This window comes from Poecilia formosa, unplaced genomic scaffold, assembly GCF_000485575.1.
Source record: "Poecilia formosa unplaced genomic scaffold, Poecilia_formosa-5.1.2 Scaffold15, whole genome shotgun sequence".
Classification (NCBI taxonomy): domain Eukaryota; kingdom Metazoa; phylum Chordata; class Actinopteri; order Cyprinodontiformes; family Poeciliidae; genus Poecilia; species Poecilia formosa.
This window is the reverse complement of record NW_006799954.1, coordinates 1,014,740-1,042,151: the sequence shown is the minus strand read 5'-3', so window position 1 is coordinate 1,042,151 and position 27,412 is coordinate 1,014,740. Positions and strand designations below refer to the sequence as shown.

General features: G+C 36.0%; 2 protein-coding genes across 3 annotated transcripts in view; one reads left to right on the top strand and one right to left on the bottom strand.

Moving 5' to 3' along the window:
• On the bottom strand, nt 1–23,999 carry prim2 (DNA primase subunit 2). 2 transcript variants are annotated; one of them, XM_016668460.1, is made up of 14 exons: nt 23,894–23,999; nt 23,068–23,217; nt 22,826–22,932; nt 21,917–21,993; nt 21,723–21,843; nt 20,645–20,740; nt 18,732–18,869; nt 15,025–15,092; nt 13,201–13,273; nt 12,433–12,618; nt 4,211–4,337; nt 3,369–3,451; nt 1,757–1,825; nt 1–460 (listed from the first exon to the last, which is right to left on the bottom strand). In XM_016668460.1, exons 2-14 carry the CDS (start codon nt 23,210–23,212, stop codon nt 233–235), a joined length of 1,518 nt encoding a protein of 505 aa, XP_016523946.1. In that variant the 5' UTR covers nt 23,213–23,217; nt 23,894–23,999; the 3' UTR covers nt 1–232. The 2 variants fall into 2 exon arrangements, with proteins under 2 accessions (XP_016523946.1, XP_007546227.1); XM_007546165.2 differs by having other exon boundaries at nt 22,832–22,932.
• A 1,174-nt stretch (nt 24,000–25,173) lies between these two features.
• Nucleotides 25,174–27,412, top strand: part of rab23 (RAB23, member RAS oncogene family) — a 7,906-nt gene continuing 5,667 nt past the window's right edge. The window contains exon 1 of the mRNA XM_007546163.2: nt 25,174–25,560. The gene's annotated coding sequence lies outside the window, so the exon portion shown is untranslated. The remainder of the gene's footprint in view (nt 25,561–27,412) is intronic.

Below are 27,412 nucleotides of genomic sequence, written 5' to 3'. Positions count from 1 at the left end.
TCCTTTTTTAAAATCATTTTTAATGTGTTGGACAATCACATAAAATTCCAGTAAAAAATACATTGACGTTCGTGACTGTAACACAGCAAAATATGTGAAAGAACAAGGCACTGCATGACTGACTAGAACAACTCAAAAGATCTTACTCAGCAAGTCAGATAATACAGTTTTCAATCAGCAAGAGACCTGACCCTCAAACCAGCACTCTTTTCCACATGGATTAAAACAGAAATCAGGCATCTTGAAAGTCGGTCTCCAGGTTCTTTGTTATCTCAGCCAAATGCTGGGATTCATCTACTGCTGGCTCTCGAGCTGCAGTCAATCCTCTGGCGGCAGAGCTTTCCTGTGGCCTCTGCAGTGTGTCCGTTTCTCGCTTCACATCTTTCCCTCCGCCCAAAACTTTCTGGCTCTCTGTGAAGTACTGGTTGGGGTGACTGAGAGAGAAAGAGGTGTCCTCCACCTGCTCAGAAAAAAATGAGAAAGCACAGCAGAGGAAGGTCAAGAGAGGACATTAACTGCTAGTTATCGTGAAGACGACAGGTTGATTGACTGATTTAATGCAATGTCACCTTTGATGAAATGGTCATTTAATATCTCTCTCACTGTCGATGAGAAATGTTTTACTGAATTCTTCGCGTTGCAGAATTTCAGAGACACATAACTGAGCCGAGTCGCTGATGGTTTGAATCATTTCATGATTTTATGGTTTCCTTTAGAGGAAGTACATGACGTATCTATAGTTGCTACAGCATCTGCTGTGTGACAAATTACAGATAGTGACAAACTAACAAAACTTGTTATTTTTCCCTTTGGAGAACGAGAATAAATTAAATTATGTCAACAAGAAAAGCAATAAAAATATTCAAAGAACAGTTTGTGCCATAATTTGTGTCACAATACTTCCACCTACTTATAACTTGCAGTAAAATATTACTATAAAAAAAAATAAATAAATAAATAAATAAATAAAAAAGAAAAGAAATGAAGGGGGTGTTAAAAGTAACAAGAGTGGAAAAAAGTGCTGCTTTTCTTGGTTGCAAGCATAAAAGCTATAATGTAGTATATTAACTCATTAAACAGATGATCTAATGAGTTAATTGTTTCCAAGTACTGAGTGCAATAAGAATAAAAAAAACAAAAAACTTTCAGTGGTATTTTAGACCAACTGTTTAAGTTCACACATCAGAATGACCCGTACCTGTGTGTATAAAACCTGAACCAGAATTTTTTTGACAAACAGCATAATTTTACTTTTCAAAGCAACCTTTTTGCTTCTTTCTTTCTGCTTCACAGATATTATCTACATTGTATTAGTTTACATAAACCCCTGAAAAATTAACTGAAGCTTGTAGCCAAGATTAAATCAGAATGAATGCTGTATTTAAATAGTGCAAGCTGACTTGACAAATTGTCTGATTTAGGCAGATCAGACCATGTGTTTCAAATCAAGTAGAGACACATGGCAACCCGCCAGACAAATGTGAGGAAAAAATGTCGTACGGTTATATTTAGCAAGCATCTGCATCACACTGATCTAAGCAACCATCTATTCAGGCAAAACGTGATAAGTAATGAGTTTCAACCATCAAAAGTCAAACAGATCACAGTTCTGTAAGTGTCTACAGAGGATAAAATAGGCTGGAACGACTGAACAAACTTTAAAAAAAACACATGGTTCTGATAGTCATGGATGTGACGACTGTGTTTCAGTGTGAGATGTAAACACTGGCCAGCAATTAAAACAGACTGAACTTACATTGTGGGTCAATTCAAAGTATTTTTGGCACGCCAGCTGATAATGCATCCCTTTGACCAGCTCAAGAATCTGCAACAAAAGGTAGAAAAAGTTACACCTCAGATAATTCAAGTGTTTACATAAAGAGTTACAGTCACATTTAAAGATAACATCAGCATCTGGTGCTGCTGCAGCAAAGTTTCAATAACCATTTTAATTGGATTTGGGTCAACTACCAACACAAGCACAGTTCATAAATCAGATTGACAGCAGAAAACACGTTCTTAAAGAAATCTTTGCAAAGCTAATAAAAACAGATGAATCAGCTCTTGGTAGAATGACCACAGGCAGCTTTAAACTTGATCTAAACCGTATTAACTATTCTCATAATGTGAGAAGCTAACTTTCCGAGGACACTGAGGTCCTGTGCAAAGACCAACATCACATGCATCGCAAAACAAGAGCAGTTACTCTCACATGTGACTAACTGGAACTAAATGAAGCCTTTTGGAGCATTCATATTGGAGCTTTTCATTCTCCTGGAAAACAAATCCAACGACTGTTCCTCAGCTTGGATTTGTTTGTAATCATCATTCCCCAAGCTCCTACTTTCCAGCCTCTGGTGTAATAACGCTACCGGCACGCTCGTCTCTACAGCTGGTAATAGATCAGGAATGAGCTGAGCAGATTCTCTACCAGAAATTGTACTTTCAAACTAGTTTTAACTGATTTTGTTAAGGAAAAAAATGGAGCTGTTGTAGTTATGAGAGCAACAGATTAATAAAAAAAAATGAAAATGGCAGCTGTTCATTGAGATGCATTTCGAATCCTTCTCCAACAAACATACAAATAAGATATTAACGATGTCTCAGGGACCACCTGTTTAATCTAATGGTTGAAGACAGATTGCAGAGACATGGGAAATATAAACAATAACTTTAGTGTTACCGTGTTTCACTTAACACCACAGCTCCTAAACCAATTTGTTTAAGCGTCAGCATGATGCTGATTTTTGTGGCTTCAAAAGTGCTGAATGCACTGTTATCATCATGTTGTCTAATTATCCTTCAAATTGGTGAAAATTACCTTTTATTAAATCTGTATAAATGTTTATTCTGCTTACGGAAAACTTATTGATTAAAGTAGACATCTTCAAACTCAATATTAGATTCCTTCTTATACAGCCTTTATGTCCTTTTCTTTAAATTAGGGACTTTGACAAAGCATCATCTAGAAGTTTGATTTATCGATCAAAAATCTCAAAAAGAACACATCAGGGGGAAAAAGATTTGCAAAAGCTCTCAATTCTTTACTTTCTTGCTCAGTTTGCCATTTGCAATATCTGTGACTTATCCATTTATTCTAATCAATTGTAACCCTGTTCCACAGTGTTTGATGACATTATGCTGCCTTGTTTCACACCAGCTCATGTGAGTCAATAATATCACAGTCTGTTGGTTCCTAAATGTTTTATTTGACAGAAATTTCGTAAATCGTTCACTGGATTTTTCCTCCGCAACTTCTAAAAGTTTTCTAAAATAATTTTTTTTTAAGTTTCTTAGTAAAAGAAATGATTTTTACTGCTCAGAAGCAAAAAAGTACGACTTTATGGTCAGACTGGAAAAAAACCCACCTGACTGACTCCACTGGGAGACACTTTATAGGACTGAAGCTTCTGCTTCAGTAGTTCTGGGTCACTGTGACGGAATGGACATCCTGACAACAGGAACAACATAGATCAATAAATCAATTATAAGACACTACAAAAGAAAGGGACACTTGGCTGATTTTACACTTGATCCAATGGTTGGAAGTTAAATGAAAATAAAATAAATAAAATACTGGAATATTATTTATGATCAGTGCAATCAGGCACATAAACGCTAGAAGACTGCACTCTTCAGAGAGGAAGCTGTTACTGCAAGAAGAAGCCTCAGTCAAATCTTTTCAGCATCACTGAGGTGTTTAAAAGTGAAGCTTGAGGAAGCACACAAGGTCCGTGAGGTTTCCAGAAAGCAAACAGTTTTCTGCTGAAGCGTGCCAGCTGTTCATTCAGTCTGCCACAATTGGAAATCACACATTCAGAACTACGTGATGGTGAACCAACAGCAAAGTGTGTCAGGTTCATCTTTTTGAAGAGTCCAATTGTCCCTCAATAGAACAAGCTGGTTTAAGAAATGTTGGCAGTCTTTGAAAATTACACACTTAAGTTAAGGGTCTCCGTACTCTACAGGGAATAAACACAGGGACTGCTACAAGTAATGATAGCTCCTAATGTAAGATGTTAAGGCCGTTTAAAATGTCAGCTCTAATAAAGTACTTAGGATATTTGGTATGTAAAAACTATAATGTTTTTATATAAACTATAATGTTTTTACATACCAAGGTCTCTACTTCAAATCAAATTTAACAAAAAAAAACAAAAAACTTTAAAACCCAACAGATAATGATTTCTTCTTGCAGACGCTAACTCACCATGATAGTCGCCTTGGCTGGGTGGGTTTGATAAAATCACCTTCATGCAGCTGTAGGGAGTGTAGTCTGCTCGCTTGCCTTCTTTGCCAAACATGTGGCGGATGCTGTAGGCATATGCTTTGTCAAACTACAGAGAGACGAGGGTAAGGGAAGGGGGGTCAGGAAGAGAAGGCATTAGTAAGGATGAGAGTATAAGAGGGACAAGGTTGGTGTGAAAGAGGCACCGTCATACATCATGTCAGTTCTGAAGGGAAGTTTTCCACTGTGAAATATAGAGCTATTAGAGAGAACCTGCTACAGAGGTGTTGCAACACTCTAGATAGCTGCGTTATGGATGCTTTAATGAGGCCATCCTTCTCCGCACTTTTTGCCTCCTTGTCCTGAAGAGCACTCCGACACAACATGAGGCGTACTTTAAATCAAGAAATAAATGAAGGCAAATCCAACGCACTTTCACAAGTTTCTTGTGAAAAATACCGCACTGCTATGTGTGTCTCTTACTAAGGGGAAATAATACGATATTATAAAACTGAGTAGAATCTGTTTTGACTAGTTGTAGCAATCAGTTTCAAAGTGAAACACGAGTTTCAAGCAATATGATGAAAATATTGAGTAAGTGTATCCCCTGGCTTGTTAAAAGAACGGTTCTTCTTCCCAGTGTTCTTTCCAAGATATTTGTGAAAGCGCAGCGTAGCACAGGGACCTGCAGAGACCAGAGTTGCTGATGCTGAAAACGATTTAATAGTTATTTCTGATGAGGTTAAAAGGTAAAAAAAGAGAGAGAAGAGTTTCTTCAATAAGAATGTTGGAGAATAAAAAAAACTAGCTACATTCCAGTACAAGAACATTTACTTCATTAAATGGTACATTAGACCTTATATCGACCGCTCGAAATAAAAAAAAATAAAAACAGAGAATTCCTAAAATTCACCACAGCAAATTGAAGAACAAAGCTGTCATCAGGTATCCTAAAAAGTTTATGAACCTCATATAACTTGGCTATGTTTTAAGTGTTTATTTCTGTTTTTGTAAAAATTTTGGTACACACCTCATTAGTAGATAACTATAATTTAGTTTGTCAGTAGGAAATATGATCCAAGACCAAAACAACATATATATTTTGAATGCAGAAATGCTGGCCTGCTAAAAAGTAACACAGAATATCCATTGAGGGCTTGGTTTAGTACAGGTGCTCTGGCCGTCCAATTGAACAATGATGGTAGTTAAACCATGACCTTAACTTTCAAATGAAAAGGAAGAAAATTACTGGCATCTTAAAACAGAACTTCTGACTATAGATGATCAGTCAGGTTCCTTTTTCAAACAACTAATTATCGCTCAGCTACATGCAAATTTGCACCGTCTTAATCTCAACAAATGAGCAAAATATCAAAGCCATCAGTAAACAAGCTGATGGCAAAATAACTAGACAACACAAAAAGCAAAAACAAAAAGGTTGCTTTGAAAAGCAAAATTATACTATCTGTCAAAAGAGCTTTTGGTAGTTTAATTAAAAAATTAGTTAAGAAAACTGAAATCTACTCCAAATGCAACGCACCACAATGGCAGCGACAACATGTTTGTTACCTCCACTGCCCAGTTTTCTGTTCCTGTATTGGTGCTTTTGTCTGCATGTTCAAAGAGACTTGTTTTCTTAGAGTACAACACTGATTATGGATAAAAATAAAAAAATAAAACTTCAAAAGATGCAGAACTATTCCTTTAATCTTTCTAAAAGCATATCTGACATTTTTGCACTGAGGTTTAAATTAAATGAACCTTCACAAGTCGGATTTTTCCAGTCTGGAGAAACAGATCTTCAAGAAGCAAAACATCAACGTGGAGAACACAAACTAACCGTCCATAGAATATTTTAAAAGTGTCAAAATTTAGGATACTTTCACATTCACTTCACTTTTAGAAAAGCACTTTCACTTTATAGATTTTTTTTAATAAGCTCCCTCCCCAAAAAGTAAAACCAACACACATTTGTGACTGCCTTCTAAAAAGAAAAAACATCATTGTAACATCCACCACCCAGACTGCTCTGACAGTAGGAGACGATAATCACCAAAACTGCACCCACACACATTAATGTCGCAATAAAACCTTTGAACTTCCTAATGTGACTAGCTGCAGTGGCAATTTAAAAACCCATCAAATCTTCTTTAAGTATGATAAATCAGACATTAATTATGTTGAGCTTCTAAGGATTCAAGAGGCCACTTGCTGATTTAAGAGCTCCATAGTCCACTGGCACTAAAGTGTGTTTAATATGCATTTTGTGGACTAATCTGGATATAAAAAGAATCCTAAGTGGTACAAAGTGATCGCGTGGTCACTACTGAGGTTAAAGGAGAATGATAAATGCCTCTATTTTTTTTTTTTGCTAACGTCAGCTGCTACTTCATATATTTAGTGTTTCATCTAATTACAAACTACAGTGATATGCATCCAATATTATATCCAACACGACAGCACCACGACACTAACAGAGTCTTAGCACACATTACAAGTGAGGATTCAAGTTATTACTCAGTAATCAGCAGTAAAAATATGATATGGTGATATTGCTCTTATCAGGTGATCGTATTTCTGCAACGTTAAAGCTTCACTTTACTGCAAAGACCAGAGAGTTACATATTTTTCCCCAAACAGACTAAATCATGGTCTTTGCTCAAAGTTCTCTTTTCTACAGTATTTAAATGAATGAGGTCAAGGTTTCTGCTATTAGACTTGTATAAAGAAAGCCGTTACGCTCCCCCGAAATAGACTTAAAGGTTTGCTATTGGATTAAGCTCAGGGTTGCATCGAGCGCAAGTGACCTCCAAGTCATATCTTTAGCTGTGTTGCTAAAACACTCCATTAGGTGGTGAGGATAATTCTTTACCCTGCCATATTCCAACTTTCTTTTCTATATGAGGCATATTTCTGGCCATATAATCACTTCTCTATTGCTCCCAGTATCTTTAAACAGTTCTATCATAAGACGCAGGAAGAAATATACTGAGTGTGATTAGGATAAACACAGATTTAATTTTATTATAAGTTAGAAGGATCTGATTGGACTTAAAATTATGTTTTCAGTAATGTTATCTAAGATCAAATTGGTGCAACATCAATAAAAAATTATTTTTTCAGGGTTTTTTTTTTTTTAAATAATGGTTCAAGAAAGGTTAGCGGTGAAAGCGTTAGGAGTCTCCTTTAAAGACTACTTTTAATTCCAGCTAAACAACTTTTACAACACCGTAAAAAAACAACAACAACAAAAAAACAAGAGATTTAATAACATTTTACCAAATCAGTTGTAATTCTACATTGTTGGTACTTGTTTAGCACCAATTCTGCCTCTCCTGCAAAACACACTTGCTATAACACTAAATAACTGGTTTTATTTCAACGCCTGACCAAAACTAGTTTGTCGACCCGGGGCCCAGTAATTACATGAAGCTGAGAGCAAGTGTCCAGATGCAAACAACCTCCTAAATTATTTGTGTAATGTTTTAGACTTTTTTTTTTTTTTCCGATTTTAATACGACTCCCAGAGTAGCACATGAATGAAATGTTCAGTTTGAGATGTTCATAACATGCTTAACTTTTGAAACATTTGCTTTTCTAATTTAGCTTTTCTTTCATTTCATCATCTCATTACATTAAATTATTTAATCTCTTGATGTTAGGCTCACTGAACGATTTTTCAGTAAGTTACAATTTTATTTAGCTTCAATAAAGATTTTTATGTTTACTAGATTGCTAGTCATTTACAAGTGAATATTCCCTTGTTGGAGAGTGACTTAAAGTGGATCTGTTAAACTGTGGTGTTAAACGCAATGAGGTCTAAAATTTGGGTGCACCTAACGTTTGTGCTGGTCCATCTGAGAAAATAAGTTAGGTACTCTACGGTAATAAGATAAGGGTTTTGTAAAGTACACTCTAAAACATTAATGTGGTTGTCCTTAAGCCACTTTGGCACTAATTTGACAGTAGAGTAATTATCTATTTGGAAAACCTCTTTGTGCTCAAGCTTTAACTTCCTGCATAAAATCCTGAAATGTTGCTTCAAATGTTCTTCATACTTTTGTTTTCTCATTATGGAAACAATTCGACGAAGTTAACCAGTTTTGTCCTGCAGCAAAACAACCCCGATGGTGTCAGTTAGAAGAAAGGAATTAACTTAAAGTTAAGGTCTGTAAAACAAGTAGTTTAACAGCAGTTCTGCCCCAAGGCCACACTACGCTACAGCAAAGTGGCACAAATAGACACTCCTACAAATGAATAGGCCAACGTCTGTGGCAAGAAGAATGGATAGATCAAGTTAATTTCATCAATTCTCCCTCTCCCACTAGTCTAATATTACATTGCCTCTTCCTCCAGGCCTTCCTTTCGGCATCGCTGCCTCTCATCTTCCTTCTCTCCTCTTGTCGCATACTAATGAGAAGGCTTTGTGCAGCATGCCACAAAGTGCAGCTTCTGACACAACACATACATCACTGTGAGAGCTGCGAGCTGGTCAGCACCATTCAGATGCCTCGGCTGTGGAACAAAAGCAGGGCTTTTTCCGAAAGCCATCACACGCGTTACATGGCAAGTAAGACACCTCAAAAACGGGGCACAAAAAAAAAAGAAAGGGCCACAACAAAAGTCCGGCATGTGAGCCTGATGGATGAAGAGATTATGAAACTACAATGGGCACTACTTGATTAAAGTCAATGTTATTTGTTTTCTTTCTTTTTTTTTTTTTTAGGAATTTCTTCCCATTTCTGTTTTGACATTCACTACACTTTCAAACAGCATAGAAGTTTCTTTGAAATTCCTGTGTGGGTTAGAAAACTTTAACGTAAGCACAAAAGATTCATTCTGAGTTAAATCTGTACAGAAACATGGAAACAAGGACTCAAAAAACAAAAACCTGATTAAAAAAGGGGTTTGCTGCATCTTAAAAAAAAAAAATGAATCACCAATGTTGTTTTTGTCTGCCTTCAAATTAGTCAGACAGCCTTGCAACTTTGGTTCATATAATTATATTTTCAACTAACTTAACTAGTGAGAGATCATATGTACCTCAATAAAAAAAAGATTACTCATACACAGAGTTTAAAAAAAATGATTTCCTAAATGTTTTAAAAATACAAATCAAAAAAATTACAACACATTTCTATTCAACCTGCCCGAGTCAGTACTTTGTAAAACTATGTTTCATGCAAATTCGGTTGTTAATCTTTTGGTTTACGTTTCAACAGTTCTGTACATCTAGCTGCTGAAATTGTTGCTCATGCTTATCACAGAAAAGCTTAAGCTCAGTCAGACTGGATAAACAGCATCTGTCAACATCAATATTCAAATCTTGCCACAGATTCTCATTTGAATATAGGTCTGGACGTTTTAGTCATTCTAACATAAACATTTGTTCTTATCTAAAGCAATTTTTGTGTAGAAATGGCTGCATGGGGTTATAATCCTGCTGAAAAGTGACTCTCTTCCCCACTCATGTTTTTTTGCTAAGCTGAACAGGTCTTCCTACTGGACCGCAATGGCTTCACCTACATGTTTTTTCCATCAACTATAACCGACTTCCTTTCCCCTGCTGACAACAGACGCCCACATAGCAAGATTTGTAATTTACAGTGAGTGAGTGATTAAAAACTGACCAACAGTGTCAAGTTTTTAATTAGATCTTTTGTCTTGCATGACTGAAGGTATTTGAAATAACAACGTTCCCTATTGATGTGGCCACGTATCGTTACAGCAGGAGACCTTAATGTTAATGTACATCTGCTGAATAATAATTGCATTTTAGAGTCTGACCTATAAGAAAAATCAAAACATGCCTTAAATTGAGTACATGCTATCTTACATCGGTAATAAAGCTGGTGTTTATACTGACTTTTGTCTCAACTCTTGTTCCCAATAATCTCACCAGTTCAAAAGCACATCGAAGCATTTGAACTAACGAGAATCAAGAAGCACAAAGTTCCTGTCTAGCGTTTCTATGTTGCTAGCTCTTTTACAGGACGTCAGCTGGTAAGAAGCAGGAGTTTGACTGGTTGGAGAAAATCAAAGTAATTTAGAGAAGAATAAAATGACTTGTAAATTATATGTTTTCTTGACGCTTTATAATTGATCAATTGTTAATTTTGACATTATTTATGAAAAAGTTAAACTTTTGTTTCTCTTCTTCCTCTCTGGAAGACTGAGGCGATTGGCCAATTTGACTTGACAGGGCGTGATCTGACAGTATACATGTGGATGCCATTTAGAAAGCTGCTGCTTTTTTGACATCTTGGCAAACAAACTGGCTTTTTTCAGCAAAGTCAGAGCGATGATTCCCTCTTTTCCACACTACACCTCTCATTGTAAGAAGAACATTCAGCCTAAGTACAAGGAATGTCCCAATTAAGATGTCCTATTGCTGATCGGATCTGAGCCACTGAAGTTTTTATCTTTGTATTAAGCATCTCCTCTTCTGCTCTGCAAGCTCTGCTACACGAGATCCATGCACCTCAGTGTGATGCAGAGCTACACAATGAAAAATTGATCCTATTAGCAGCAGCTGGGTAATAACACTGAGCAACCATGTGAGCTCAAAGTTTCTGCAGTAAAGCCAATTAAAGTTCACATCAGAGACCATACCTCCTAAAATAATTGCAAACTTATGCTAGAATGCCTGTGCAGCAGGATGCTGGATATGTGGTTGGACAGCACAGGGGTTGCCCTTACTCAAACACTTCTACAGGAAAGGTAAATTCCCAATATTCTCGCGCAGCAATTGGTAGGTCAACCAGGGTGTTGAATTTAATACACACTCTGTATTCCATTTTGCCATTTGCTAGTCCTGTGGAAATGTAGCTCATTTCTTTGAAGTTTCTCCACGGTGTATTGAAGAGGACTTTGGGTTCTAATTATAGCTTCTGAATAAGCTAAAAAAAAAAAAATCAAAATCAAAACAGATCTCAGAAATGTGTTTTAGCAAACCACAGCCCAAGTCAACTGAATGAGCACGATGTATCCTGTCAGTGTTTTTAACATTAGTTGTCTAATTAAATTGGGAGCACTAAACACACTTCTGTCTTTAAAGCACAAAAAGCTCAAACACACAGTGGCTGCCAGTGGCTGTTTTTGAAATACTTTCCCGTAGCAGATGTTAGCATAGCGTGGCTGTGGCAACATCTCCTGCCAACACTCTTTAAAGCAAGCTGCATTAAAGCTCAGCTGGCACAGCAGAGGAGCCGTCAGTACAGGGTGACATCAATCCTGGCCTAAGTGAGCCCCCCCCGTCTAAATACAAGCATCATTTGGGATCAGACTTTTCTAGAACATATTCTTAATTTAACATCTGATGTGATGGGCATTTTTATTTATAGAGTCAAATTTAACTGTTGATGTTGCACAAACTATATTTTGTCATTTCAATATTAGTGTCCAAGTAAATCAGCAGGGGCAAAAAACAAAAGAAAAAAAAATAGTATATAAAGTATTTTTTTCTTGTGTTCTATGGTCTAGAATAAAGTTAATCCACTTGGAATATAAATTTATTGTGGAACAGTGGAATGAGATGTAGCTACAGTGTCTTGCAAAAGACTCCACATTATTGGAAAGTGGAAGGAAACTATTTTTTTCAAAATGTATTACAAATAAAAAATTTGAAAAGTGTGGCGAGCATTTGTTTTCAATTCCCCTGAGTCAAAATGTACTGTATGTCTCCATCAACTTTACACATCCACAATATGAAATGTTTGGGTATTCTTTGAAAAACATCCGTAAACCTCGAGTGAGATGGAGTCTGAAAAGCAATTCTTAGTTGTTGCTGCCACCATTATGTATTAAAGTAGGTATTGTATTATGTGTTGGGAATACCAGTTTTCCTTCAAATAATTTACATCAGAGTATATATCCAATTCTCTGTCAGAATATCTTGAGTCTGAGTGATTTAAATAGAAATAAACTTGGTAAAGGCCAGTTATCTGGACAGGACATAACCAAGGTTTTGTTGTCTCCGTCAATGGATTTTGCTTCATTTTGAAATGATACTGAATTAGCTTATAATTTTTGTGATAAATACAAAACAAGTCAAAATTTCAGTGTCTGCTAAAGATTCCTCTTAACAGCTGCAAACTAGGTTGCGGCTTAATAATTCATAAACATTTTGTTGACTATGATGCATTCTGCTTTGTTGCTAAGCAGGCCAGAGCAAATTAAAATTAAAAGTTTAGTTACAAAATTACCTTGTCTGCATCCACTTTGCCTCGTATGAACTCCATCCTCCAGAACTGCAGCGCCTGCTCCAAAGAGAGGCCGATGCCTTTGAGGAAGAGACCGTACTGCATTCTGCCTCCGTGGCGGAGATGGTGCTGGTCTCTGAGCGCCTGGTGGAGCTGCCTCATACAGAGCGGGAAGGACTTCCCTGCAAGCTGAAAACACTCGACTTTTAATGATGGACAAAAAAAATCTCCATAAAAAGTCACACGATAAAAAATTACTAACTTTGTTTTACACATGTATAATAAACAAAGCATGCTTATGAACGTCCCATTAATCACACTCAGGGACCACTTTCCAGTATATTTTAGAGGTTTCCCTGTTTCAGCACACCTGACTGAAAATAAATGGGTTGTTAACAACCTTCTACTGGAACTTAATGACATGCTGAGGAGGTAATTTAATCATCTAAATATGGTCTGTTGAAGCAAGAAAACATCTAAAACATGTAGCACAGTTAGAGCAGAGGGCCTGGATTAAGGTATGAAACGGTACTCATCGCATCACTAAGAAGAAAATACCTTCTTGCTAAATCAAACATCAAGTACAGTGAGGCTCTTGGTCATTTTTTTTTTGGCTAAAACAAGGAACTGTGAACTTTCTGTATTTTTCTCCAGGCACTTTAATATGTCACCACTAAGTGACAAGATATTCTATAAGCATCCCATTTTTACCTTTTATCTTCAAATAAATAAAACCTGGCATTCTAATCAGACGTGATCAGAAAGACTTACTGAATCGATCTGCTCCAAGGAGATTTTCCCGACATTTTTTTGGACGCTGTAATCCTGTCCCAAATAGGAATGGCTGAAATAAGACAATAAAGCATCAGGTCTGTTTTTCTCAAATAAATGCAGTTGCCATTAGAACTCAAAGTAGCATAAAATCTGTTTATGGTGGTTGAGACCATACAGCCTTTTCTGATCTCCTTCCAAACCCAATTAAGGCCGGTGCTGAGCCAGAGTCCAAACTGATTGGGCAGCAAATCATATAATATTCTGCCCACTATAAAGATTACTGACATAGCTATTTATCTCAACAACCTATCCACTAATCCCCAACAACACTCTGGGATAATCCCTTCTTCCACCGGTGTATTTGGGTTTTTACTTTTAAGGCAAAAATAAACACCTTCAGCTGTTTTACTAAAACAAAGATAAACTCTCCTGCTATTTTGCAAGGATATTTCATTATTTCCTGCTACTAAATCTAGATTGAAATAGCCAAAAATTGCACACAGCTTTAATAAAATTGAGCCACATGTAGTTAACTGTAGCTTTCCAAAGCCCATTTACGATTACAAGCATCGTTAGGTAATACACCAGCTGTTTTAAAACAGACAATATGATGTTCAACTAATGTTATTATATTAGTACTGATGCATCATTTGGAAAAAAACATCAGTGTGACAAAAAGAAATCCCCTTTAATTCAGGAAAATATAATCAAACCAGATTACGAGGTTGACTCAGACATTCAACACAGGACACAAATTCAAAATAAATTCTGCAGAATTTGACTACGATCAAAATTGTTCTTTTAAATTGATCAAACTGCAAATTGTGTCCGTTAGTGACAACAAATGTATGTTCGCACATTTGCTATAAGGAATATTCCATAAAACGATCTGGTGAACACATTTAGACAGAGTTCAGCTTCACTAGCATGACTGCTAACTGGACAATTGGACACTCAAACACCTGACCTTCATCAGTCAGTAAACACACCATACCTAACAGTAAACTGGTCAACATCACTCTTCAGCGTTGATGTTGCTATTTAAGGTAATAGTAGCCGTTTTACTGGGGTGTTTAAAGAACAAAGTTGGAGTAAACAACAGGTGTAAGTGCCTATTTAACATTTAATTTTCTATGCAGAGTCTGGTAATAACAGAAAAGTTAAATGGAGTTAGCATTTTATCAATTTGAGCTTTCAACTTCTGTCATGAAAGGTAAAGGGTCTATATTCTCTAAGGAAAACACAGAGGTTGTGCGTGGTTAACAATGAGTGCAATAGACAAATGTCATCTGTGCAATTATTTAGATCTGTGATGTTTACTCCAGTGATCAAAAATAAGTCACACAGAAAGTTCTGACTTTCTGTCCATTAAAGACACAGTTTTAGATTCAAGCCGCGATAAAAGTTGGAATTAAAGCGGTCTATGAAAACCAAAACTTTGGAGATCAGAGTTCAAGATGATTCAATATTCTTTTCTTAATCAGCTGTCAAAATGACAAAAAATAATTACTACTGTAATTTTTGAAGAGTTTCCCTGATTATAAGTCATGACAAATGCTGACAGTTTCTTTGACAACTAACTGACCACATGACAACATCACAGCTCTGGGGTGTCTGTTATCAGGAATATAAAACTGTGCATTTGCAGAAACAAGTGAAAATAAAATATCATGCAGCATCGCACCCCAACGGTGATGAAGAATTACATCAGTAAATGACAGATTTACTCAACAACACTTCAAGAGCACATTTGATGTTCATTCGTGACAATATTCTTTTTCCAACAAGAAAAGCAACAAAGTTTTTAATCCTACTGCTTACCTGAGGTGGTTAAGAAGCGGTTGGAGACGCTCATCAGAATGCACCGCTGGTAGGGAGCGGGCTGTCAACTGCAGAAAAGATGGGCATCACATGAATAATGTCTTGGTCAAAGGATTAGAAAATCCTAAGGCTGCAGATCAGTACAACCAAACTGCTTAAAGGCATTTCCACTGAAAACTTGAGAGACAACATCTTTTAATTATAGCCCCAGTGTTTCTCAGCTTTTTTTTTTTTAATTTAAACTGAATAAAAACATTTCTTAAAATGGGCAATGCCTTCATTGAATTAACCTGATTGTAGTTCTAACTCTTTTAGAAGGTAATCTTATTTGTTTACCAGACAGAACGTGTTTTAGCTGATGCGATTAGCAATTGCAATATTTAAAACAAAACATTCACACAAAGCTTGTGTGGTGGGGAGCAGACGGTTATCTTGGGAGTGTGAAAGACTTTAAAGTGCAAATAGATGTAAAACCCATACCATCTTTAAAACATCTGTACCACATAAAATAACTGTCAAATGATGTCTGACAACTTCTGACTATTTCTGGTTTTGGTATTCAAATGCTGCTTTAGCCTCAAAACAAACCAGCTCAGTTTGATTTCAAAGCAAACCTTCACTACTCAAATAAAACGATGGTGTAAATGCATCTTTTGTTCAGAGTGGGGTTTTTTTTGTATGTTATGCATTTTCCAAAATTTACTTTTGTTGTTGTGAGTGGAAGGAAATACACAACACAGAAACACAATAGCAGATTTCCAGAAAAGTTTAAATAATTTGGGACAATTATTCCATTTCAGCAGTTAGCAATCCAGATAATTACTTGGAAATGGAAGAATGGCTAAACCAAGCTGCTCTTTGTTTTTTGTTCTTTTTTTCCATTTGCATTAGCTTGTGCTTTCTGTCCTTTGATTGTGGACTTGTGCTTTGATAAACCAGAATCAAATACGTCAGGCTCACTTTGCCAACAATAGGACATCTGCACCTAAAACTGTGTTAGATTGAGGAGGAAGCAAAGAATTGATTTAGTTGTTTTTTTTAACTTTCAGACAAAAAGCACAGCCTGTGAAAGCTCTCATGCTTTGTTACTCAGCAGGCACCAACATAAGAAGTTATTTTTTTAACCATCATCTGAAATCACACTTCTATAAATCAGGTGATCATATAATTCACTTTGCCAGGAGTGAGTTTTAAATGAGTTTAAGCTGCAAAAAGTCATTTTAGATTATGTTCTCAGCAGAATCCAATGTTTGCACTACATGATAAAATACTGATTGAAGGAGGTTTCTGAACAGAGCATAATGCTAATAAAAAACTGGATTTTTGGTTATGTTGCATTTCTTGTGCACAGAAAATAAACTTTTAAGACAGACTAAAATGATAAATGAGAACTACTGGATTTCATTTTGCTTAGCCATGACGCATTGAATTAAATTAGTTCAGATTTGGTTAGGAGACCTAAACCTCTGAGTCACTGTCCATTAATTATAATTAGAGTTTTGAGGTTAGACGTCTTTGTTAACAAATAAATCCAGGGCATAATAGCATTACATAGAGACATAAAAAAATAAGTACCACCATGATGATAATGAAATTAATGATGTAGCACTATGACATCAACATGCTTTCTTAAGGCTCATTGCTTTGGTGCAATGTGGATGCCTGGAACTGGTGTAACGGGTATGGATGCCTTCACATAGAAACTGCTTTCAGATTTAAAATGTCACTCCAATCAGCTGCTGGTAGTGACAACTAATCCATCTGTGAGGCATCCTGAGAGTCAAGTGATCTTTATAATGACTGTCAGTTGCCCTGGCAACTGCCTGATAACAACAATGTTCTCCTCGTGCCCTCACAGCAGTGGCCATTACAGCCATCCCAGCTCTTTGTGAACTGGACCATTTTTATGAGGTACTTAACTTTTTATTTCACAATGAATGTGAACATTAACACCATCTCTGACATTAAGTCCCAGAATGTAGCCCGCTTCTTGGGATGAGCCAATGACATTAGGCCATCAAAAACAACAAAAGCTACAATATAATACCTTAGAATCCTACACCAGGAATCAAAGTCAGCCAAATTTCCCACAAGTGGCTCTAATCAATTATCAAATTAGGGCTGCAACTAACAATTATTTTGGTAACTAATTGTTCTATTGATTATTCTGACAACAGCATACAAAACTGTCACATTCTTCAAATTTTCCATTTAAGCACTTCAAAAAAAAATACAAATAATTAAATTCCTTTGTTTTAAAATAAGAAAATATATATTTTGTTGCCTAAAAAACAGCATGTAGCAAATAATTACACCAAAAAGTGAAAAGCTCAGGGCTTTCTGTTTGACTTATCAATATAGTGTATGGCTAATCTGTTAATTATTTTATTTTTTCACAAAATGTGCGTAATAGTTTTTTTTTTATTATTATTTATTTTCTTATTACATCATTTGAACAGGTGAAGCAAAACCTTTGTCACTCCAGTTCTGGGTAGAAATTTTTTACACAAAAGGTATTTTTTTATTTTAAATAAAAATGTGTATATTTTGTACACTTTTGATTTAATTACTGCTCGGAACATGGTCTTCTTGTGAGTCTGTATGTTCCAGACGATGATTAGTCCATTTCTAAATTAGTTGACAATTATTTGAATAATTGATTCATCATGATTAATCTAACTGATTGTTTCAGCCCAACATCAAACACAAAAAATTGGAATGAAAGGTGGGTCCAGCCATCAAAACTAAGAATATTCACAATTTCTCCAACAAAATTCAGGCAAAGTTTAGGGACACAAGTTTCGATGTATTCATGAGGAAGAAATCACAAAGTTCCCCAATTTTCTATAACATCACAAACTACTACCTCAATCAAAGAACATGCAGTACCTTCTTTCTCTTTTGTGTTCTAACCTGGAATCAGTCAGAACTCAATTTGGCAGGTCAGACTTTTGAAGAAAACTGAAATCTGTCTCGGCCAAGAAAAGTCTAAACGTGGATTTGTTAATACTTCTGTCACTTCCTCCAATAGAAAGTCTCTTCAGATCAGCTGTGAAGCATCTAATCTACAGAGGTTGTGTTTCATTTATCATACCAAACTACTGACTTTGGCTGCTAAATGAAGCTGTTGCCTGATCTGCAGGCTGGATTCCTCCCCAGCACAGAACTGCAGTTGTCACCTCGCATGAATAACAAGGAATGCCTCTGGTTCCAAAAAAGCTGCACTTCTACTCCCTCAGGTTATTAAGAGCAAAACATGAGCCCCTAGATGCTGCACAACCATGGACCACCCCAACCCCTGCTACGCCTAAAAAAAACCAAAAAAAAAAAACATCAGGCCTGCAGGGACAATAAGCTTTTTCCTACTAGCTGTTGCCAGTCTTCCCTCCAGACATTTAATGTCATGTGTGCACACTAATTCTTCTCATTTAAACGCCGCATTTCTCCAATTTCCCTCAAGGCAACAAAGTCAACAGATGCAATTTACCAATCTGCCTCATGAAGTCAAGCTTTTAGTAAACAATGTGCATTAAAATAAACTACATGTGCTCAAACAAGCACTTGAACTTGTAGTGCAGTGAGTGTTCTTAACGCCATAAGAAATGTGTGCTCTTGCGCTTTTCTGACATTTGATTTGCGGGACTGCAACGTTACAGCCTTTCAATCATTTTGTGTGGTTTAAATACAAAACATCCATCAGTACTTACTGCAAGAGCTTTAGAAAGCCTCGTGCGGAAATCGTTGAGAACAATGGTGACGATTTCGTTGTGAGGGATGTATGCATAGCCTTCTTTGAGGTACACTTTTCTTGTCCGCACCAGGTCGAGAGCATCTTGAAAGGGAACCTTTAAGAACACATATTTGATTAATAGCAAAATCTGACTCGAAAGTGCATCGCAACCACCTAAAATGAAATAATTTATACAAAAATACCCAGGATTAAAGGGATTTGGGGATTGACAGAGTGCTGTTTACTTGAAGATTTACACAAATTTCAGAGCTGTTGGGGAGAATGATTTACATTCTACTCAATGGAATGTAAATTAGAGTCAATTAGCAGGCCAAGGCAACTTGCCCACTTTGTGTTCATGTTCTGAACTGACTGCAGATTGAAATGCACTCAGATATTACAATTTTTCTTTTTACTATGTCAACTATAAGTTATAATTTTATACTTCAACCGGTTCTACACATTATGAATGTGGTTGCCAATGACCTTTTTTTTTTTAATTCATCTAAATTTACATTTAGCCTCAATGTGGTGTTGACAATTAAATCCCCACTTCTTTATGAGTTTCCTAACAGAAAACCTGTGGGGGATTTACTCAAAGCCAAATCATTTGGAGCTGCTCAGTACGTCTCGTGGGGTTCATTTGGTAATTTTATTACATGCCAAACACTTTTGGGAATTATGGGCTAAAATGTAAAGTAACGCTTCGTCAGACCATAACACATTATTCCAGATGGTTTTGGGAGGTTTTTGTCAAGTCTTTGGACAAAATATTTCCGTATGCAGCCCCACTTCATAGTCAAAACAGATATAGAACAAAACCAGTTGTTTGACAAAAAACTCTGAACATATTTAATCAATTTTCAGAAAAAAACATCTGGTTTGTGTAATGTTGCATTTGTGTCTCTTTTCTCCCGTTATGGATGCTGGTCTTTACAGCATCAAAAATCTTTATACTGAGTCGCACCTTTATGAAATAAGATGAATTTTGACCCATGACTTTAAGTAATGTAAACAATATTTAATTGAAAGCTGTCTGGACATTTGAATCGTATTTCAGATGTCCAGATGAAACAAGGGAAATAAACTTGCTTGTTGTGACTTCATCAGACTTACAATAAAACAAAGGTGAATCAACAAGACTGAATGCTGGAACTGAATCAAAAGGTGTTTCAAGACAACGTTAGTGTGTGTAAACTCATGGAATTGAGTTATGACACCTTTTTTTTTTTTTCAATTTCCTCCATACCACATGAGTTTGTTTTTCGTTTGAACTGTGCACGATATACAATAATAAAAAAAAAATATCAGGCTTATTTCTTTCCATCACAAGAACGAAAGCCACTGTGCAGAAACGCGTTTCCTTAAAATGTGCATTTATAACTCAAGACTTTAATATTTTTTCTTAAAATACTTACTATAAATGTCCTAAAATGTGTTTTTCCTTTTCTCAGGTTTATGGCATGATTTAAAAATAAAACAATCTGGAGAAATCTCTTTGGTCTGGATGAGACAGAAAGACATTGGAAATTGCGTGTAGTTTCTGGAAAAGCGCGGAACGCAGGTTATTCATATATTAAAACATGCTGAAAGCTGCCACCTACTCAGGTTAAAAGTTCACAAACTGTACAGGAAAAAAATATAGAAATGTGTCCAGTGAACAAGACCTTATTTGGAAATATTGTCCACATGAGACATATTGAATCCTACAACATTCATGTAGAAATTAATTCATATTTATTATAGCGTCTGTTATAATAGGCACATATTAACAGTTGATCACTTTGTACATAAATTCTAGGTGAATACTTGGTGCTTAAAATTGCACTTGTGAAAGTGATCTGAATTAACACCATCATCAGTCTCAATGAAAAGAAATGAGTAACTCACTTTGTAGAAATCCTGTTCCTCCAACTTGACTCCACTGGCAGCATAGCTGGAGATGGTAAGTTTCTCCCTCAGATTATCCTTCTCCTCAGCACTAATCTGAAAGATTATCAGGAAGTTTCAGCATTCATGGGTTTCAGCTTTAAAGGCTGAACCAGTGTAAATAAACTGACTTTTTTTTTTAATTAGCACAACACTTCTATCCTCATTTGATGTTACTTGACGTCAAATGAAGTCAAGTAACGTCAAAAGACGTCAAGTGACCTCTTATGCATTTTAGTATTCATCAACATATACACCGTTAATAACATATCTCTCAATTGAGGATTTAGAGACTACATGTACAGACAAAAAGAATGTACATAGTGTTTAGTAAAGTATTTTATTACTTTACAAAGACAAATAATTAAGTCCTTTGTGATTAGGATGCATGAGACATAACTTGCAAAAGTCAAATGTGACAAAACATATTTCCAAAATGCATTACATTTTAATAGCAGTACTTTAAAAAGCTGCAACAACTCCAGCTGAAAGTCAGCCTGTGGATACCATTCAGGGACTCAGTGATCAAACTGCCCCACCTAGTGGACAACAAAACACTGTGCAGCCATTATAGAGCGCTCACAACCTACTGCCTGCTCCTCTCGCTTTACAGTCAGAGATTGAATTGGAAACATAAAATACAATATGAAACCCTGAAAGTTAAATCTGTTTGTATTTTTACAATCCTTCCACCTTTTTTCAGTCTCCTTTCAACAAAAACGTTTTGCTATCAGTTTCCTCATTTTGTGTATGTCAGTAACTGTAAGTTTAAAAGTTCTTAGAGTATCTATTAAACAAATTGCCTTATGTAAGATGAGGATATACTATGTTTTATGGAAATATGCAATAAAACATATTTGATGCAAATCAAATATTTGCTTACAAATCTAACTGTAATACTCTTATTAACCCACAAGCCCTTTTAGCACACCAGCACAAAGATAAAATATTTTACATGAGGTAAAAGGTATTTCAAAGTTCTGAAATATCTAATGTAAAGAGTGTATTTACTAAAATGGAAACAAATACAAACACTTACTGTATTGTACTGGAGATTATTCTTGTGGAGAAATTCTAGTTTTTCACCACTATCCAGTTTTTTAAAGCGGTATTTGAAGAGATCGACTTCCTGTTGAATAAACCAGCGTCTCAGATCTTCCCTGCAACATCAATGGAAAAAGTGTTAGCTGCATTGTAACTTCTCTATGTACAAGATAATTAAAGTCAACTTACGTTTGACAGTAGGCCAGTCTCAGAATGAAGTGCGAAATGTGGTCTTTTCTGCGTTTTTCAGTCTGGTCCTTAGCATCCTTAAGTTAGATAACAGATCATTTATCAACCCATTAAAATACAGGTTCTGACATGACAAGAAAAGAGGGCTGCACAGTTGGTAGAGCTGTTGCCTTGCAGCGAGAAGGTTCCCAGCCCCGGTCTTTCTGCATGGAGTTTACATGTTCTCCCTGTGCATGCGTGGGTTTTCAAGTCCCTTTTATATCCACAATCCCTAAAGCTTCCTCTGATAGCACATATAGTCTATGGTCTCAGCAGATGATCGTGATAAAATTCTCAAATTATCTGAAGGGGGGTTAACTGCAGAACAGTGCCAAAGAAGTCTGTGGTTTAAGAGTAGCTTAACAAAGGAATGCTACGATTGTACATACCTGGATGTATCTGTGCTTTAGAAGCACATCTTGCTACAGTCCAAACCTTGTGAATTTCTCCTCAACTGTTGAATCAGTTTTGCTTCACAATTTTGTCAATGCTGCAGTTATCCAGATGGCGTGTGCATCTACCACTACCACTCACCTTTTCATTAATATAACATCTTACAGTACTCTGAAACAGCCAACTCTGGCTTACTCTACTTGTGGAGGGTGTCATAACTGTCTTCTGGTCAATATCAAGTTGCATTTTGCCCTGTGATTGTGTAGGTAGTAACATGACATTTCTGCATTAAAAATCTAATTTTAAATTTTTCTTCAAATATTTTCATTTTCTGGTGACATAAATATAGGCTTGAAATATGATGCACCGGTAAAGTAACAAAAAAAAATGTTATTTTCACTGAATTACTGACATAAATCATTTCAATTATATACCAATATGTTCAAATGCATCTAAATGGTGTTTCATTATATTCACACCAACCTGTGGAAAGTTCAGCGTTCTAATCTCATTATCGAGTTTTTTCAAGTAGTCATCATTTAGTTTCACATAGCTGACTCCCAAATTCTCCACAGTCTTCAGCACTGCAGTAGAATTAAGGAAAGAAAATACATATGGAAGCACATTAAAATTAAGACACATACAGACAAGTAAACAACACCTGTTACAAAAAGAATATCTGTTTAAATAGAGAATAAAGAGATTACAGTGAGTCTTACATTTCAGTCTATCAACAGCAAAACTCTCAAATTCAGAGAGGGAGATGTTTTCCAGTGGAGGTTGTGCGTAGAACTGCAGAGGCTGTGAATAGAGCTCAGCCTTGAGGTCAGTAACAGCCCTGGGTTTTTTGCTAGAAAACTGCATGGTGCCTAGTGGTTACATAAACAAATTATCCGAAATATGCAGATACAAAACAAGCTGAGTCGTCAAGTTTTTACAATTAGAATAACACATTTTTTTTACTCTATGTGCACACATTGATGCACCAACGTCTGTAAAAAAAAAAAAAGAAAAAGAAAGAAACCTTGTGTAAAATGTTTAAACAACCACATAGTCAATTTTATACCGTATACAGACGAAGAGAACTGAATAAAAGTACGATACATAGCATAGCTATTACCAGCTCGAACATACGTGCCAGCTGATCGCAGTTTTTTATATACAAAATGCGAGAATTGTTATATTTACATTGCAAAACATTGTCAGCTAGAACCTCTGCTTTCAATTCACCAGCACTTCAAAAAGCCACCGATGCTAACGACGCTAATAAATGTTACCACGCAATGAGTTGAAGCAAGTATCATTAAATAAGTGCAAATAAACTTTAATATACCCGATGTCTAACCTAATAAAAGTCAATCAAACCAACACATTCACCAACGTTGATAAAGTCTCTTGTGACAAACACAAATAAATTCTCAATAAAACTACTTTCCCGTCGAACAGTCTGAAAGCTAGCATGTGACATTTAATGGAGACATAAACGAATGAGCTCAAAACGAATAGTACAAACAACAGTAATACAAATATTTTCTATAACGTTACCAACAAGACGAGGAAGCAGGCTCTGCAGCGTCCAATCCCGCCAAATAAAAGTGGACTGTTCAACAGACGCGGCTAAACTGTGACGTAGCAGGAAGAGAAACGCTTACGTATAAAGTGAGCGCTCGTTTTGTCACTCCAACTGATGCCGACACATTAAAAAATAAATAAATAAATAAATAAAACACCGAAACGCAACATGAAAAGTGACAAAGTTCTGTTACATAATCGAAAAATATCAAACACTTTTTTCCGTAAAACATTTTGTTTAAGCTACTGTCTAGGTTTAAGAAAAACATGGTCACATGTAACCTTTGCTGTCCTTTTAATTAGTGCAGAAAAGAGTGTTATAAGGCCAGGTGGGAGCATAATCGCATTAAAAACAAACAAACAGATAAATAAATAAATAAATAAGTTTCCACTGTAAAATGCTATTACAAGTAAAGAAACATATTACACAAACTTGATGTATTCATGTCAAAAATAAATAAATACCCGATGTCTAACCTAATATATATAATTATTTTATTATCTCACAATGTTTTAAATTTTATGTTTAATTCTTCATGCAATGCCAATGCCTAACTGTGCACTTTTGTATGTCACTAATATTAAAACTATTTATTCCACTGTTAGAAAGCCTGTTTATTTCCACTTGAATTAAATAGTTAGCATGAGCACATATTCTATAATCCCCTTTCTGGAGATAATCTGTAGTGTCCCACAGCATCCCACTCCCTCCACCAAAAGCTGTTTGTCATTAGAAGATTTAGTAAGTTTTTAAAAGGCACTACCCACACAAATGCTCTATCTATCTATCTATCTATCTATCTATCTATCTATCTATCTATCTATCTATCTATCTATCTATCTATCTATCTATCTATCTAAATTTCTTCTTATGTTGTTGTATTGCAGTTTGTTTTATCTGTCGAATAACTTTCATCGGATAAAAATCTTGAATTATGTGAATGATTTTTGCTTCTTTTGTGCACCCCAGTCGCACCCACCAGTGGCCAACTCTTTGAAAAAGAAGGCGTCCTCGTTTTTATCTTGTGACTAAGTACAGCTAGCCATGGCAATATTCCTTCATTCATCATGTTTAACCAAATAAGCAAGCTTGTACAATGACATATATAACTATATGCTGATTAATATTGGGATATCTTCTTCAAAATATTTCAAACTGTCATGAGTTTGGAACTACAAACGATCCCAAGGCTCCCAAGGAAAGACGCATGTTCCTCCTTTCCTCTCTTGCCTTCTGCACTCTTTGGCTCCGCTGCTTAGCAACAAGCATTCGCGAGCCTCCGCTAGCTTCTCAGCACCAGCGTAGCAAGCTGGACCTTTAGCTTACCAAAGATAGGAATGTTTTTACACACAGTTAATGCAGTGAGAATTCGCCCAGCTTTAGATGCTAAGTAATTATTTTTCGCCACTATAACAGGTGAAATATTTTGTTCTGTTCTCTTGTCAGACAGAAATCGTTAACGCCCAGAGGTTTCTCTCCGAAAAGTGGCTAACCTAGGCAAGGTAACCTTAGCACTGTAGTCTGGCGTCTCCACTGGCTGCGAAGAGGAACAGATCGAGGACGTGGATATGTCATTGTGGGTTAGCTGGCCGGTTAGCTGACCTAATGCTGGTGGAGAAGTTTTAACTGAATCTCACAGGTACGAAATAACCCAGTTGGGTAGTTTCTCGTTTTCCATTCATCCAGACTTGACGCGGCTGCGTCAGTTAGCTTTGAGAAGCAGTTTCTCGGTTTTTCTACACCTCCCTGTCAGCAACAGGTCCTGCCTTGACCAGAAAAGGAGTAAGATGTGGAAGAAAGAAACAGCAACGAATTACTAAAATTTAAGAGTATTAGAAATTCCCACCCAACATCTATAGTCATAGTTGCGGAAAACTGAGAGAAGGAGCATAGTTTCATATCACTGAATTGGGAATTTATTTTTTTTTTACTGCATTAAAGGATTGCCTTTCAGTCGCCTTAAGGCCTGGAAAAGTAACGGTGAATCTGTGAAGATGTCATTCCTCGTTGCAAAGAGGTGTATTGTCTTTCGCATGTATAATTTAAATGAAGTGTCTGCTATTTTATGTGTACATCTTTTATGCTTGATAAGTAAACCCACTTTGCTGTACACAATGATGTAAAGCACTTTGAAATGCCTTGCTGCTGAAATGTGCTTTACAAATAAAATTTGATTGATGACTGATTGAATGATTTAAAAAAAAAAAAAAAAACAACGTACACCCTCCCTGCTGGGGCGACCACTTTCATCTGTTACTTGAACTTTTAGTATTCTTGCGAGTGAACTCTTCTTTATCAGATAAATTGCTTGATTCGTTCACATTTTGAGTTCACTTTAGTGTAGATTATGTTCGGAGGGAAAAACACTTCAATCCATTCATCCATTGTCTGTGATTTTATCAATTCGGCTTCATCAACTTTGATGACAGTGTTGACTTGCTGCTTTGTGCCACCAACTATTTAATGTCAAGATGAAGAGATTATGTTATTTACATCTCCTGTCAATGGTCAAAACGTTATGCCTGACTGCTAAAGGCAGACATTACTTGCCACACAGTTTATATGACATATTTCATAACTTGAAGTTATTAAAGTTTTAAATAATGCTTGTAAGTTAAGCTAATGTCCAAACAATATTACACTAAGATATGAGACTGCAAATATCTGGGTTAGATTGTGAAAATAAAGTAATTACTGACTCCAGGAGATTAGCCTGCTTTATTTATAACTGTGTTTTGGCTGCATGTTGTGATGCATCATGCAGCTTAATTATAGCTGATGAATAATAATTTTCCCTACCGAACCAAACTCACTGAGGCTGTTGGACGGCCTTGTCACGCAGCAGGCTGCCAGTGTCCACTGAGAGCAGCTTTGCAACAATATGTTGTTTAGCATTGCACTCTGTCACTGCACACATATACGTGGGGAGGACAGTGTTGCCATGTAGAGCCTGCACTTTTCATCATTAATGGAAGTATAAACATGCTGATGGCTGCTTTAGATGAATTCCCAGTAGAATTTACAACATTTATTTTAGTATTCTAAATAGGGAATTACAGGTCTAAACTGTTTACTGAGTGAGTGATTATATTGTCGCTGAATTCATCAGATGAAGGTAATAAGAGGCCATGGAAGCCACTGATGTTGGCTTTGATAAATATAGATAAAGTTGTTTTTAAATACTACTTATATGTTAATATGTTTTTATTTATTTCAGAAATCTTAAGATTCTTTATTCTATACTTTGTTGTATACTATTTTATACTTGCCTATCAAATGTTTTACCTCATGTTTAAAATTAAAATGGAAATAAGATGCAAATAACTTGTGTGCCATTATCTTTCTCAGCAATAAGATTTAGAAAGTTGTCAATATTTAAAATTTTGATTAAAAAATTATCAGCTTCTTTCTGTAGTGTGGGAATATAAAATTAGTTTTATTTATATATATATATACATATATGTATATGTATATATATATATATATATATA